The sequence below is a fragment of the Charadrius vociferus genome, unplaced genomic scaffold (genome assembly GCF_000708025.1).
Source record: "Charadrius vociferus isolate BGI_N301 unplaced genomic scaffold, ASM70802v2 scaffold111, whole genome shotgun sequence".
NCBI lineage: Eukaryota > Metazoa > Chordata > Aves > Charadriiformes > Charadriidae > Charadrius > Charadrius vociferus.
The window spans coordinates 3,016,978-3,033,853 of record NW_009647046.1 but is presented as its reverse complement, the minus strand read 5'-3'; the positions used below and the strand labels follow the sequence as shown (position 1 = coordinate 3,033,853).

Sequence of the window (16,876 nt, the reverse complement as noted above, 5' to 3'; positions counted from 1 at the left end):
ATAAAAATTGAGCTTCAAGCACGGGGGGAAGAGGGTGAAACACAAACTGCCACATACAAAGGAAGACCTAATTCCCACCCCAGCAGACAGCAAATGTGTGCCAGCCCAGACAACATCAGGGGGGAGATAAATCCCCTTCTACTGGAGCTCTCCTTTACAGGAGGAAGAAAAAAAAACCACAAACCCACTTAAGACAAAAAAAAACCCTACTAATGAATGAAGGCTGATGTCTCATAGAGCAGAAGAGCTGCCATTGGGATCAGGGCAGGGATCCACATAAACTCGTAACCTGAATCCAATAATGGTCACAAACAGATGCTTCAAAGGAAAATGCAAGATATTCTGGCAGCAGCTTTCACATGGGAGCAGTCTCTTCCTAATCCCCTCTTCCCAGCTCTGCCCTCCCAAATCACGATCCCTTCTCCCCATTAAAAAGCGAACTGCCTACACAGAAACATTCCTGCATTTCCTTCTATTCGTTCTGAACACACCAGGCTTCAGTTCTGCCCTACAGCCCTTAGCTCTAGGGTTGTTATTATTCAGCTCTTCTGTTAGTCATTTATTACTTCATATTTTGATGAGTTTTATTCCTATGGAGTTAAAGCTGAGGGCATACCACTAGCCCAGAGTTAATGTTTAGTACTGCTGTAAATATATCCAAAGTGTTTGGAAATTCGAAGTTAAGAGGAAATTCAAAAGTTAAGAGGTCAAACTTAGGACATTCAAACAACCTCCACTATATTTTGTCCTGACATCATGGAACAGCTATACAATTTGGTAAGCATATTTTAGTGCTTTAACTCATTTTAAAAGCTATGCTTCCATGTTCCTCTGAGAATGGTCTGAAGAAGAATCCATGGCAATACAAATGAAGTAGTAAGAACTCCTTTCGCCGCCAGAGATGGAGCAAGTCCTCACTAGACAAGCTGGATTAGCGTCCAGAAGACTAGAAACAGAACCCCTATATTCTCTTCCCAGCTTGATATTGATGCTTGCATGACCATGGAACGGTTCTGTCTCTTTAGCCCCACTTCCTCAACCTGTAAAGTGAAGGATATTTATTACTTCCTAAGAAAGCTGCATGTCCTTCATAAGCAGTGTTTCCACTGATGAGAAAGTAATCATAGATTGCACTAACACGCTTTCACCACTACTCTTGCCATCCAGAGGGATCTGGACAGGCTGGAGAGGTGGGCCCAAGCCAACCTCATGCAGTTCAACAAGGCCAAGTGCAAGGTCCTACATCTGGGTCGGGGCAATCCCAAGCACAAATACAGACTCGGTGGGGTATGGCTGGAGAGCAGCCCTGAGGAGAAGGACCTGGGCGTGCTGATTGACCAGAAGCTCAGCATGAGTCAGCAATGTGCAGTCGCAGCCCAGTAGGCCAACCATATCCTGGGCTGCATCAAAAGAACTGTCCAGCACGTCAAGGGAGGTGATCCTGCCCCTCTACTCCACTCTCGTGAGACCCCACCTGGAGTACTGCGTCCAGCTCTGGAGTCCTCAACATAAGAAGGACATGGACCTGCTGGAGTGTGTCCAGAGGAGAGCCACGAGGATGATCCGAGGGCTGGAGTACCTCTCCTATGAGGAGAGGCTGAGAGAGCTGGGGCTGTTCAGCCTGGAGAAGAGAAGGCCCCGGGGAGATCTTATTGCGGCCTTCCAGTACCTAAAGGGGGCCTACAGGAGAGCTGGGGAAGGACTTTTTACTAGGGCATGTAGAGACAGGACGAGGGGGAATGGATATAAACTGGAAGAGGGCAGGTTTAGATTAAACATTAGGAAGTTTTTCACTTTGAGGGTTGTAAGGCACTGGAACAGGTTGCCCAGAGAGGTTGTTGAGGCCCCATCCCTGGAAGTGTTCAAGGCCAGGCTGGACATGCCCTTGGGCAACCTGGTCTAGTGGGAGGGGTTGGAACTCGATGATCTTTAAGGTCCTTTCCAACCTAAACCATTCTATGATTCTGTGATTCTTAGCAGGGTTAGGTAATGCAACAGTAAACACAGTTAAGCTTCATCCCCCCTTCCCTGCTCAATTCCAGCTTGATCTCTCCATATCTGTGCAAAGAAACAGTATTTTCCTAAAAGAGAGGAGCAAAGACAAGTCCTAGGATGGAGCTGAAAACAGACAAATGCCCAGACAGACAGGGACTAACCCGCCTCCCCAGACGGAGTGGAGATGCAGGATGGGGAACAAGGGCAACGAAGGGGAGCCAGTGGAAAAGCTAGGCTGGGCAGCGACAGCCCAAGAGAGCACATCTGTCAACTGACAGCAAGCAACACAAAAAGGCCTTTGAACTTATAACAATTTCCCTGAGCTCATCCCTCTGCATGGTCACCCTGGACATCATCCAAGGTTTCAGCAAAGCTAGGTCTATGGTAAGCCTGCTATTCCTCCCCCTCTCCCAACTCCTATTACACAGGGCGCTCTTTTATGGCCTAGCAGAAGGGGAAGGGGGAGGGCGGGGGGAAAGGGAAGTTTATAAGGTGAAACGCAGACTGAATCACGTCCTACTGTCCTTTGAGCACTTTATCCCTGTTGCAGGTTGCTTTGTAGCCAAGGACAGTGAGCAACTGGTGTTCAGAGTTCTGGAGCGCAGCAGTTTGAACAATACTGCTTGTTTACTTAGACAAACTCTCAGTCATGTGAGGAATGAGAAGTTAACTAAAAAAAAATAATCACGCTATCTACATTAGAGACAACCGCAGCCTGACCCCCAGCTATGTCCATGCTAATGCAAGTGTATGAGGACATACATACATACAAACATAGATCTGTTTGCTGAGATCTGTAGCATAGAGGGCAAATAGTTCGGAAACAAGAATAAAGGATGTTACTCCACTCTCGGGAAGAAATAGGAGACGCTACATTTTACTACCTACATTTGGGAAAATCTTGTTCTAGAATAACAAAATGTTTCCAATGGCACTGCTGAACTGTATTTAAGGATGTTGCTGGTCAAAAGAATAAAAAAGAAAGAAAACAAAATTTAGAAACAGTATTGGCACCCAATCTTTCACAGCCCTTTGAACACAAGCGCTCTGCCTGAGGGGGCACTGCATTTATTCTGATGCCTTTTAAAGGAAACACACATACTCTAAGCCAAATAAAAGCATGAAGTATGGTTCCAGATATGGAACTGGTGTCTTTTCAAGAGAAACTTGAACTCTTGTCAAAGAGTTCCTAATTACTAAAACTTTAAATTGAAAAGTGAAGCTTCACATTAGCTCTTGCATCTGAGCTCAAGAGCAGTGATTAAGTGAAAGGCAAAGGGAAGATGATTCTTTTAAAGTTTCCAATAACTTTAGTAAAAGACCTGTGAAACTTTTTATCCTCGCATTACCTCAAAAATTTTGTTGTGAGCCCGATAAGCAGAGTATACTGATAGCCCTGTTCCGGGCAAGGAAAAGACCCTCTCCTGCGCTTGAATGAGTTGTAGTTCAACAGGAACTGCCTAAATTTCCCAATGAAATGAGAACAACAGACCACTTTCAGTAAGCTTTAAGGTAAAAGGAGTACATTCCTCTTCAGTCCCTTTAAATGAAAAAGTATTGTACACCAGTGCAGCATGGAGATAAGCAAACAAGCCTGTGTCCCAAGGAGCTACACATTTACAAGCTGATTAGGTATGATACAGATCCAAAATTCAGAGAGTAAGGCGGCTCTACTGGGGGATGGTTACGAGGAGATTTGGCATATCTTATGAGAAACAGAACTATTTATCAATCCTCAGGCCAAGTTTACTCAGTTGTCCTTTCACCCTTGCCACAGGAAGTAAGACTCATTCACACCACGCTGGACTTCAAAGCGCATGCAGGAGGGCAGAATGAAAACCATTCCTCCACTTGCATGCAGCTTTCGTTAGGGACAGTCCAAAGTAGTCTCCGTTGGCACAAGGCAGGAAGGCAGCTGAGCTACTCTCTGCGTGTGTAGCAAGGGCTTCCAAGCCAGACACTGTCAGCAAGCCAGAGAGCTGACACCAGAGAAAGTCTATGAAGCTGGCATGACAGCTGGGAGGTTGCTTATTACTATTATTACTACAGCACTCTGGCTTGTAAACATGATCCAGAGCAGGAAGCAAACATGTCACGGAATAATTGGCTTCCATCACAGCAGGGCTTCAGATTTGCAAGAAAAACAGTTCCTGTCACAGCCAGGTAAGCAGAGGCAGGGCTTTCCCAAAAATGATGGGAAAATAACTACCAGAGGCAGACATTCTGAAGACACCAATACAAGTAAAAAATGTCTGGGCTGTACAGAAAGGGTAACAGTTGAGAAAAAACTTGGTGCAACTGACTCAAAGAGTGGGAGTGTTTTATAGTTTGTAACAGAACCTTAAAAAAAAAAAAAAAAAACCAAAACAGAAAACAACCCACAACCAGAAAACAACATATTATGTTTCAAGAATTTATCTCAAAACTGAAAATCTCTCTCAAAAGGAAGAAATGTTTCCTGTGTCTACTCTTGGTTTTCATATCTACAACTCCTTTCACTCAGTGCCAAGTATCTTGCCTTTTTTATTTATTTAGTAAACGCCAACCAAGCATATATAAACTTAAGCATAGACACAGACAAGATTGAATCTTGACTTGCTAAAGTAATTTTCACCTTTCCCCCCAATCCTGGGTTTCACTCTCTTTCTTTACTAGGAGTCCAGCAGCCCATTGTCTTCCCATTGTCCTCTCCCTTTCCCAAGGAAGTAGACACAACTCTCAGGAACTCATTCTTCTTCTTGTATCGGCTTACAGTACAAGCTGATACACTGAAGGAAAAGTAGATGGTTGCAGCTTTATTTCTCTGGAAAGTCAGGACATTCACAAGAGATAAAAGAAAATCCTGTAACTCTGTAAAACTAGCTTGCAGCAGACCAGTGGAAGTGTGTGACTCCTTGCAATCACTTATGTTTACTCTTCAGATCAAAGCCATCTATTTGATGACATTTTAATTCCTTTCTTTAAAACTCAGAGCTGTACTTCCATGCATTGCTGAAAAAGAATTGCAACAGGTTTAGCAGCTCAGAAGAGTCCATATAAGTGGTTGCACAGACTTAGGTTTGTGAGTCAGAACAAACCACTGCACTAACACAAGAATGAAGAGTACCCCCATGGTTTTTGAGAAGTCTTACTTATTTTTTAACTAGGTCTTTAATATATCTGGGGCTTGTAGGCTGACTTCATCAGGACAACCCAAACCTACAGCTCAATATTTGTATTAAAAAGAAATTCACCAATTTCAGACTTGGTATAAGTCAATAAATAAAAAATAAATCAAGTTCAGAACAGGGAAGTTGTCCAAAATTTCACTCCAACCAGAACACTGAATGCATGTCACAGACAGGTGGCCAGGGAAGGAAAAAAAAAATATCTGTGAACTAACCAGACCATTCTCATGTACTATGTGCAAGCATCAGTGCTGATTTGTGAGAAGCTTAAATGGATTTGAAGTTCGAGTTGCTGTTCCAAGGGGCCCACACCCCACCCCTGCTGCCTTCTTTACACTTGGCACAGTCAGCAAACAGATCAAATGGAAAGTTAACCCCACCTTCACAAGGCTCCTGTATACCAAGCAAGAGAAAGCCATCTGCTCTAGCACAAAGCTTCAGTGCTGTAATGACTAAGCAAGATAGGAAATAGCACAACTACCACGAAACTACACTGTAGAGCTGATCTAGTTCTTATAAGCTACCAGTAATATCACATACCTGGATTCCTAAGGAGCAGCTACTCAGAACAAGATTCAGCAGGCTCAACGGAATAAGTGTTCCGAGGGCCCCTCCACTGCAACCTCACATGTGTGTGCTGAAGCCATGCATTTAACATTTCTATAGAGTCCTTACCCCCACTGCTTAAGTTTTATTTTTGCTTTCTTCTTTCCACTGAATTGCACTCGGAGTACTTCTGGCTGTCAGCTGAAAAAGTTCTCCTCATTGTATTTATTCTACTACAATGCAATACTTAAAAAGGCAGCTCATATTCAACTGCTTCCCCTTGAGTCACTTTTCTACTCTATATAAATTCAGCTCTTTATCTGCCCTCCCATCTTGTCAAATCTGTCCTTCTCTGTACATGCTAGCCTACCTCCCTCAATAAATTGCAGAGACCTACAGCATGTTCTGAATTAGATGTTTAAACATTCCCATCTTACACATGCTGTTTTCTAGACAGCTTCCTTTGCTTCAGTCTTATTCCTCCCTTTGCCTTGTTAGAAACTGTAAATTAAAGAAGGCAGAAGTCAAACCCAGTTCCTACATTCTCTCCCTCACTTGGTTGACTGCCTGTACTTTATATGCTTCCCAGCCTCCAGTACCTGAGAATATCAGCAGATTGATCACAGTTCCCCATTACTCCCTAGTTTGCACAGCTTCCATTCAAATCCATACAGGCCAGATTTCCTTAATATATTAGGGATACACCATAACCACAGCTTTACTGTGCAAGACCAAACAGTTCCTCTCGCCCAGGCCATGGAGAGAGACACGATGCAACAGCAGATGCCAGGAGAAGAGTGTAAGAAGACAGCATGCAAGTAAACGTAGTTCCTCAGAAGACAAAATCTACCTCTATTTGTGATACAAAGAATTCCCAAACAAGAGGTGGCATATTCATCTTAAATAGCCCTTAGTGGATCTGACATCCATAAACTTGTCAGATTGCTTCCTGAGAATGTTTGAAATTGCAGAATCAGTGTTTTATGGCAAGGAGAGCTACACCTTAAGTACATGTTTTATGAACAAGCAACTCTTGTTAGCTTTGAACCATCTACTGCTAGTTCCTATGGAAGGTCTTATCCCTCCTGCCCCCCAATACTACCATGCCTGCTTAGTTTAAAAACCTTTGACGCCGGATTTTATTGAAGTACAAAGCAGACCTTATCAACAAGTATCTCTTGTCTAAATCATTACTGATCTTTCACAGCGTTCCAATAGATTTGTGAAGCACAATTTCCCCTTACAAACACACCCTGCCCCCAAAAACCAAAACAACACACCAGCCCATCTAGGAAAAAAAACCAAAACCCAAACAAACAAAAAACCCACCACCCCCCTCCAACTGCTCAACTTCTCCTTTTTCAGCCTGTGCAGTTGAGTACAGCCTTCTCTCTGCTCCTTCGAGAATTTTAATACTACTTCTTCAGTTCCCAGATCCTCATCTCCTCCTTCTTGAGCATGGCAAGTTCTCAAATCCACACTTTTCTTCACTGGACATAAATATGCAGGTTTTCCTTTCACTTTCTTTGATTTTTCCAGTTAAGGTCACTTACTTGCCCAATGACCCTTTCACTGATCATCTTTACACCAAACACTGATCAGCTCAGTTTGCAGGTAACCTGTTTTTCAAAACGCCATTTTTCACCCAAGGTCCTCCATGTTGCTCACTATTCGCAATATTATAAGAAACAAGAAGGGAGAAGGAAACAAATTTTCACAAAGCTGGGTTGAGATCTCCCTCACTTAAAGAAGAAGGGATTCTCCAATACAATATTTCAAAGATGAGGAAAGCTCCTTTCCTGACAGCAGTCAACACTGGAAACCAGGGAAGGCTAGGGAAACATCCAACAGAGGAAGATAAATTCCTCAACCATGTTCTGCGATAGGAGGCCTCAAGTCTTCAGCCCTTGGGAAACTTTCAAGAAAGGAGTTCCACAAAATTGGGCCTTTTTTTCCACCCTTCAGTTCTACCACAGTCTGTGGAATCCAAAGAGATGAGGTAAGAAAGCAACTTGTGGCTCCAGGGAAAGATTTTCTCTATTCATTTATATCGTGCTAAACCCACTGAGACTGACACTTCTTATCAGTTCTCACATAGCTGGACTGAGCTACACAGATGCTGACACCATGCAGATACACAGTAGCTACAAGGTAACTTATCTCAGCAGATCCCAAGACCAAGGAACATTGATTACAGCGCTTACCTTTCCCTCCCTTCATAGGGCAGCCAGGATAGAAACTAGAAAGTTACTCAAGAGGTCAGACACCCTTAATACAATTCTTCACACTGCTTATTTATTTCCCATTAATATTCATAGCATACTCATATAATTTAGTTCACAGATAGCACTTTTGCAAGGGTGGAAAAAAGAGGGGTACTTTTCTCTGTCCCTTCTCTCCCTCTAAAGCATTCATGTGGAAGAGCCATCTAAAACCAGCTGCAAAAGGCAGAGTTGGGCTTTCAATGTGCTTTATGTCAGTGGACACTGGCTCTGTTAGACTCCAAGTACTGAAGTCAGTCAAAAGTATGTCATCTACAGTCTTAAACATTTGTCATACAAAAACTAGGATGTGCCTGTAAAACAGAGGAGCACCTGCAGATAAAAAGTTAAGACAGTTTTCACAAACACAAGTCAGGAATGGTATTCTTACTGCAGCCGTCTTCATCACTGTGGTCGCCACAGTCGTTGTCTCCGTCACACTGCCACTGAGCAGGGATGCATGTGCATTCACCGAAAGCACTGACAGCACATGTAAAATGATTACGTCCACAGGAGCATTCAGCACTACTTGTAACACCTGTAAAGGAAGAAACAAAGAAAAAAGATATTTTGAAGAGATCCATCTATTTTAGGGTAAATGCATTAAATAAAAGTGACATCACAATTTTTCTCCATGTACATACTACATGTATCAACACGTTCTCTACTGCAAAGGAAAACATTCACTCCCCTTGCACTGTTGAAATAGGAGATCCAAGTACTATGCACAGTTTCCTGGAATGGGGCTATTTGAAGGCAACAGCAAATAGCAACCTGCCAAAAAGAGACTTGGGAATCAGTTAGCTGAAAAATAACTCGGCACTAGCCACAGTCAAATTCAAGGAAACCCAGGTATCAGAACACCCTTTTTATTTTACGAACTCAGTCTTCTCCTAGAGCACAGTGCTGCTGCTGCACTTAGTTCTGACACCGCAACAGAAAGGATAGCCAAGATTCTACTTGAGAGAGTTATCTGGGGTCTTCTCCAGGCTCTGAACTTTCTAGATGCAAACCTTTTACATGTCACTGTTCTAGACATTTCAGACTCCACTGAAAAGAAAAAAAAATAAAAATACATTCTTTCTGACCTGTAGAAATTAAATTGTGCCATTATCCTGTGCATAACCGACATTCATGAAAGCAAGAGAAGATAATTTTCAACTCTACAAACTGACCAAAAGAAAAAGCAGTCCAAATATCTACATATAATATGATAACGATATTTTTTTTTTCCACCCAGCCTTAAAATTAGCTTAGGGAGCTCCTGACCCTTTCTCCCCTCACCCAGGTACATAAAAATACTCTGCACAACTCTGAATCTCACTCCTGTGCAAATGCAACTATTTATGATGATATCCCACACAGACCCTTAATAAATCTCCGCCTTGAGAGAACAGGCTACAGCCCTCCTCTCAAAAGGGAAAAGGTCATGCCTGAACTTCTGTCTGATGTTACCTAGACAATCCATATAATCATTATCACTGTTAAACAAATGATTGCTCTATCAATCAACAATCCCCTCAGACTGTGGGATTGTGACCGGATTATTTTTGTGTGGTTCCTTCTTTCTGCAATTCAAACAAACCTAAAGCTCTCAGATCAAACAACAGATCATAAGGAAAGACAGATATTTGCCCCAAGTGGTAGTTATACACATCCTGAACTATTTGCAGACTTTTTGATCTCATCTGTTATGCCTAGTATATTTGTGATGAACCATGCACTGTAGCAACCTAACTACAAAATCCTAAGAAAAAAAAAAAAAAAAGAAGAAAAAAGCCTCGTAATTTCATTATTTTCCATTCTAATTGAGAAAAGCAGTTTCTTCAAAATTTTTTGTAACTGTTCTGCAAGCTCTCTAAACAGCAGAATTCCCTCCAGTGAAGATATGCACTTGTGCAAGTTAAGCTAAGATTTAAGTTTAGAGCAAACAATTCCATTATAAGTTTATTCTGCAACAAAACTGGCTGAGGAGGTTTTTGCCAGCTTCATCTACCCGCTCCCATTGCTACACTGCAGGTTGCAAGGCCTCTCTACAAAATATTTTCCAAGCACATCCACAAGCTGTTAAACTGGGACAACCAAACTGGTTGCCATATTTCCCTTCACAGACTGCCATGGGTGCAAGGAGCTTTTTATGATTTCCCCCATCTCCACTACGAGTTGTCTTTAAAATATTTAGTAGAAACAGTACATTGACATTACCACAGGTGTTAGAGAACACAGCCAATATCTGGTGTAACAAGGGACAGAGGCAGGAAGAACATACGGTGAACAAGGAACAGAAAGAAGGAAAGGCAAATGAAAGGGACCAAATTGGTCAGATCCTCAAAGGACTTACCAGTTATGGCCAGGGCAAAGGCTGACCCAGAAAGAAAACGAGTAGGTGTCAGAAAGAAAAAAAGAAAAAAAAGAAAAAAAAAAGAAAAAGCAGCAGACATCCCTAAGGAAAAGCAATGCATCAACTATGCAACATATTCAACTATTAGAAATAAACACAAGGAAATTCAGAAGAACCACAAACCTCCTCAAAAATCAAACAGGTTCCTTCAAACTAGCAGCACAGGAAATTCAGGACAAACCACCTTCTGCTGTTGCCTACCACTATTTAGAAAGGCAGAACTAGCTGTATATTGTACCCAAGGTAGTTGCTGTTTAAATCACCTTTTCCAAAGAAATTTTTCTACCATTTTTCTCAACAGTACCCCAAAGCACTTAGCCCAGGTACTTTAGCTCCAATATCCCTTCCTGTTGGGAGTACAACCGAGATAATCATCATCCTCATTACCCCTAGAAAAAGGCAAATATGAGAGTCCTAGTGACTGGCTCTATCTTGCCCAGGCTCCACCATGCCTTAGGGCAGCTTCACCAACAGGAAAGGAACAAACATCAAGGCAACCAATTCTTAAACTAGGGGAATATATTTAATAATTTGTTCCTGGATACACACAAATGAGAGCATTGGGGAAAAGAGTAAAAGCAAGTTCTTTTGGCTCCTTAGTAGCAACATGGAGGCACAGCTCTGTAAGAGCAGAGAAAGAATTAGTGCAGCTGTCCCAATCTGCAAACTGCAACTTAATCTTCTGCGCTGTCAAACACACGGTTATCTTCAGAAGTTGCTACTAATATCATGTTATATATTTATGCACACACATGTATTATATCTGTTCTTCCCACCTCATTAACATTGCTTTGTTCAGCCGTCTCTGGCTTGTGTTTTTACCATGCTATAGAAACTGTTGGAAGCTGAAGGATACGTTATGACCCAGATACCAACACTGTCTAATACACACTAGCCTATATCTGTAGTACTATTATGTAAGCATACTTTGCTTAACTAGTCCAAATAACGGCCTTTGTGAGTCTAATGCATTGCGATTTGTGACCTTTAGGGTAACTAACCTTCTAGTCATTATAAGCATGCATTTTATAAGCCCTAATTTATAATAGTCTTACACTTGGACAAGTAAAGCACATTATTGTTCGGAGAGCACACTAATCCCAACCTATAAACAGTATCTGAAGAACCAATCCTGGATGAATAGTCTTTATCCAATAAAAAGAACAAGTTGAATGAAACCCTTGCAGACAGCAGGAATTTTCTCAATGATTTCAACGTGGATAGTATTTCACCTTTGACGTCCCATGATTATTTCCCAGTGCTCAGAGCTCCACTGACACTACCCTGTAACTGTATCTGTAACAGCAGAGGGACAGGAAGGATAAAGATGAGAAGCACGTTTTCTCCAACTCCCTCAAAGACAAGCAGAAGTAGTGCATTTGGTGCGAGAAGCCTCAATGGAAGACTTACTCTTTAACATTGAGCTCTCATTAAACATAGGGAGTGCGAGACAGAAGACTAACCAAGCACGCATTAGGGTGGAACATAAACCTCCAGTGTCACGTTTCAGTTGCAGTTAGTCAGGGGTCCAGGAACAGGACGGAAGTCAGCACTTGCCGTTCAGGCAACTGGACCAACAATCAAAGCAGACATATCTGCTTACACCTCTGTACATTCTTCTGGAGCAGGAACAATGAGGGGTACCTCTGGGCTTAGCCATGACAAACGTTTTTCCTAAAACTTTTTCATCACACTGCAGACTTGGACATTTTACCAACCTTCTATGTTCAAAAATCATTTCACTTACACAGGAGGCAAAAACCTGACCTATTTTAACAATGCAACATATACAAAACAATACACAAAAGCTAAACAGAAACATTGCCAGGTGCTGAGCTGACATCACCCAACTTTCCTGGTCTCTCTTGATACCTCAATGTGACCATCACACAAGTTTCCTACTCTCTCACTTGCCCATGGGTACAAGCAACCAAAAATTCATCTTCACTTTCTGTAGTTTGGTTCCGTCCAGATGCAACAGCAGCAGGATGCAGTAACCAAACAGTTTTCATAGCAATATACAAAAAGCCTCCAGATTTTAAAAACAGGAAGTCAGTCTAAACACAGGTCTCATAGTTAACATCTGCCATCACCTTAAATTTAGCACAGTATGCTCGGTTTCTTCAGATTCCTTCCAAATACCCTCCCCATCTTCATGTTGATCTGACAAATGAAACGACTCCTGAGGGAGGGAGGGTGGGTTCCTCCCCCCCCCCCCCCCCTTAAAAAGACAGTTAGAATTTTGTAATTTTATGTCTAAAGTTGGCAAAACAGTTATGTCATTTCTGGCTGAAAAGCAAAAGTCAATAATCATCCTGTTATTTCTGCACATCTTTTTTGGGGGGGTGGGTGGGGTTGCTTAAACAGTAAGTTGTTACTCTGCTGCTTTTTTTTTCTCCCCTTTTTTGCTTCGCCGTTTTCCCCGCCTCAGCAACTCTTCACTAGGCCAAATAATATTGCCCATAAAGAAAAACCTAATATACAAAGCTTCATTTTGCTGATGAGGTCACTTGCAACCCTCAGAGCTATTACATAACAGCCCCGTATTTGCCACAGATTCACAGAAACATTGACATTACAAAGGAAGCTTAAGTAGACAGAAAAAATACCAGACTGAACTCTGTAGCCTTTGTTTTGCTAGGAACTGCAGATTTCTAGGGGTGAGCGAAAACACTATTTCTCTTAAGTCTGATGGCATGCTTTTTTTCCAAAAGGAGAGATACTAATTCTATTTTCAGTAAAAATAATGACAGATGGTAGCTCTTACCACTATTTTGTAGCAATTCAACCTTCTACAGGCTGTCGCTCCAACATGTAATCATATAACAGCCTGGGTTGGGAATGACTTTGAAAGATCACCTGGTCCAGCTTTTTGTGGGAAATGGAGCCTAGATGAGACATCTAGCACCCTGTCCAGTCACATCGTGAACACCTCCAGCAATGGGGACTCTACAACATCCCTGGGGAAGCAGTTCCAGTGCATGATTGTTCTCACTGTAAAAAAATTCTTTCTTAAATTGAGATTAACATGTTCCTGCTTTTCAGGGTCCATCAGCTCTGTCAGGCCCTGGCAGCATTTTAGCAATAGCAGGATTTTTTTCACAGTCCCATAATACGGATGAAGTTTCCTCAAACGGGTGTTGACCAGGAATACTGCATGATCAGCTGCCAAAGATCCTGGCATCTACAATCAACGCCATGCTGCCTTTCCACATTTTCTTTCTTTCCAGGTACCAAGAACTGACTACATAAAGAGGGTCTTGCACTCCACACCACCTTGTTAGTTGCATCTTCTCCCCTTCACCCTAACACAATAATCCTTACTGTTATTTTTTAGTGTTGCGGTATTAAATTCACAGCCATCAGTTTGCTTGCACCATCCTGCAATTCTCCATGTACATGTAACACGGGGTACCATAGCAAACCATGGCTGAGTATTCATTTAGTTCTTCTACACCGCAAGGAAAATAGCACCAACAACATTTAGAAAATCCAGAACTACGAAAATATTTGGCATGATTTACAGTTGCAGACTTTTCAGTTCAGAATCAGAAGCCTCTGGAAAGAACAAGCACTCTTTTGGTCCAGGACTGAGTAACACATGGATCTGGGTTTCTTCCCCTGCATGGAGGGGCACCTAACTCCATATTTCACGGCCTACAGAAGACCTTCAATGGAAGGCAGAGATCTTTGTGCAACCTCATTACTACAAGAGGCACAACCAAAAAGATGACAGTACCAGCTTTTATAATTTTAATCCTACCAAATGAAAAGCCCTGGCAGAGGATACAAGGTATAAGTGAATATTGAACAGGTGTGAAAATACAGTACAGTATTTGACAGTTACAGTGACAAAGAGGAAGAAATCCAGGACTGTGCAGAAGAACTGGAATATTAATAACAGAATTAAAGGGAAAATTAGAGAAAAAGTCCTAACAGTTGCAGGCATAATGCTGTGATTTTTTTCCCCAAAGCAAGTGTGGAAGGGTATCATCGAAAGCATTTTTGAATAAATTTGGACTAAGTATCAGAATATTTTGCCCAGCCTTCAACAGATGCACTTCATTTCTTATTTCTGTGTTTTAAGAACCCATGAGCATCTGATTGTTTATTCAGAGTTAAATTCGTAGCATAGCCTTTAATAGCCTCTTTAACACCTCGCACACCTGCTGTTAGAAGGCCTGTGTCAGACATGATTTTCTCTCTCCATATCCAGGCCAGGCTCACTTTTGCATTCCCATCACATACACACCTTGATGAGGGCAGACCTTGGACATTTCGGAGGGCCTTGAACATAGTTTAGACAATACATTTTCCTTCTTCATACAGCACTTCTCTGAGTCTTTCTATAGCAAAGTAGCTCAGCTTTATTTGCTTGCCTATCTTGAGGCAAAATTAAAATTTTTGATTCCTCTCTCTTACCCAAACAGCAGTTTCCACTGAAGGAAAGTACAGTTAATCCAGCTTTAGAAGAGGGATTTGCTGACCATTGTTTAAGCCCAGAGCTCTGCTGGCAGACACAGCAAAGGCAACATTACAGCACAACAGTCTGATGTCAGAAAGGGCACCATGCACTGATAAAAGCCAACGGGGCTTTTTCTTTTTTCACTCCCATAACCTGAAGCAGTTCTGACTGGGTACCCACAGGGTCTCCAAGTATTTGATGCCTGCCTAGAGTAAAATTAAACTCACTAAGAGCAACCCAGAAGTTTTCAAAGCTTTAAGCAGAACCGTTTCAGTTTTGTTTGAGGAAGAATGTGATAGTGGTAAGGGTTTGTGGGTTTGGTTGGTTTTTTTTTAAATATTAATTTATAAAAAAACCCCAGAACAACAACAACCACCAAAAAACCCCCCAACCACACAACAACAAAAACCCCCAAAACCCCACACCTATCAGAGAAAAGAGATTGAAGATGTTACAGCTTTTTTGCAATTGTGTATTGTGCCTACTTTGGCAGTTTCCAAGTGAGGATGAAAATTTTCTCAATTTGCAAAAGCCAGTATACCTCAGTCCCGAACCAGCTGGTTCTCAATTAAAAACATGGCTGAGCAAAGTTTTATGGAGAGGCACACTATCAAGCACAGCAGCCCTTCAGCACTCATATTAAACTGCATAATTATGCAGGTTAGACCTGAGAAGTGTTACACTTGATATGACCATGAGGAATAGGAAGCATAAGGAAGAGAAGTTCCACAGGGTGTCTGCTAGTTAGGACCTAAAGAAAACACAGGGTGCAACAAAAGTGCAAATTGAGTTTGCGTTTGGTGCGATGGGTGTATGCCTGAGGTAGAGGGAGACAGGAACAGAAGGAAGATTTTCAGACATTCTGCATGGGTCAAGGGATATGAGGCCTTTAAAAACACGTTTGAGTTTCTGCGGCCCAATTCTGATCCCACACAAGTAAAGACCACCAACCCCACTGAAAACCTCACCCTGCAGCTAGGAAATAGGAAAGCATCTCTAGAAAGAAGTATTTAAAAAGAAATACTGAAGAAGAATTTGATTTGCACATAAAAAGACTCGAGGATCAAGAAGCAATTGTTACAGTTCCTTCTCCCAAATCCTTCAAGTCATAAAGGAACACCTTGCAGTAAATAACATGACTATAACCAAGGTCTCTAGATACTCGTCCTAATTCTATCTGTACCTTTTACAGCACTTGACAAAATTGCTTTTCCGCCTCTAGAAGTGGAGATACTACTATTACATCAGCACAGTCTACTAGGGTTTAACGTTTAATGTGTGTTTCTATAGATCCAGAGTCTTTGAACAGAAGGTGCAGCTGAAGGGACAGCATTATTGCCATGAAATCCTACTTAAAAACTAATTCAAATTGGCTTGCCTACCAGCACACATAGATCAAAAAAATCAGCTGAAGGACCACAAAAGGTAACAAGAAATGGCAGCAAATCAAGCTGCAAGGGGTAGAGATGGCTAGCAGGTATCATAGGGATCAGCATTAGATCCAGTCCCATTAAATAACTTCATTAATGATCTGGAAGAGACAATAAAAATCATGTTAAAGGTGCGGGTAAATGATACCAGAATAGGAAATATTCTTCTACAAACACCACAGAAGAAAAGAACTAAATACAGAAGGGACCTTAGAAGATTAGAATGATGGCAGGAAATCAAGATTCACTATTTTTTAAAAGTTTTTTTTAAAAGCTAGTGCATCTGGTGGAAAATAATTTGAAACAGATACTCAAATGAAAAGAAAAATCAGGGATGCAGCAATGCCTTGAGAAATCAATGAGCAATAAAAGACAAGCTAGCCATTGTTTTATGTTATGACACAATATGGCAGCCAAAAAACTACTTTAGGCTAAATATGCATCAGTGTCACATCATGGAGACAAAAAACGCCACACAACTTTCTCTCTGTACAGAACTGGGGTATAAGATTGAGTTCCACACTGGGGCTGATATAGGGAAATTAAACCACATATTCTATCTTCAGCAACAAAATATTTATCAAAGGTGTGTTAAGGCACACTGCTCCCTG

General features: G+C 41.7%; 1 protein-coding gene across 1 annotated transcript in view; it reads right to left on the bottom strand.

The window, feature by feature from the left end:
• LRP4 (low density lipoprotein receptor-related protein 4) overlaps window positions 1-14,647 on the bottom strand; it is a 67,895-nt gene extending 53,248 nt beyond the window's left edge. Inside the window, exons 1-2 of the mRNA XM_009895706.1 lie at window positions 14,623-14,647; window positions 8,361-8,507 (exon numbers count right to left, since the gene is read on the bottom strand). Coding sequence (XP_009894008.1) covers window positions 8,361-8,507; window positions 14,623-14,647 — 172 coding nt within the window. The remainder of the gene's footprint in view (window positions 1-8,360; window positions 8,508-14,622) is intronic.
• Window positions 14,648-16,876: the final 2,229 nt, after the last annotated feature.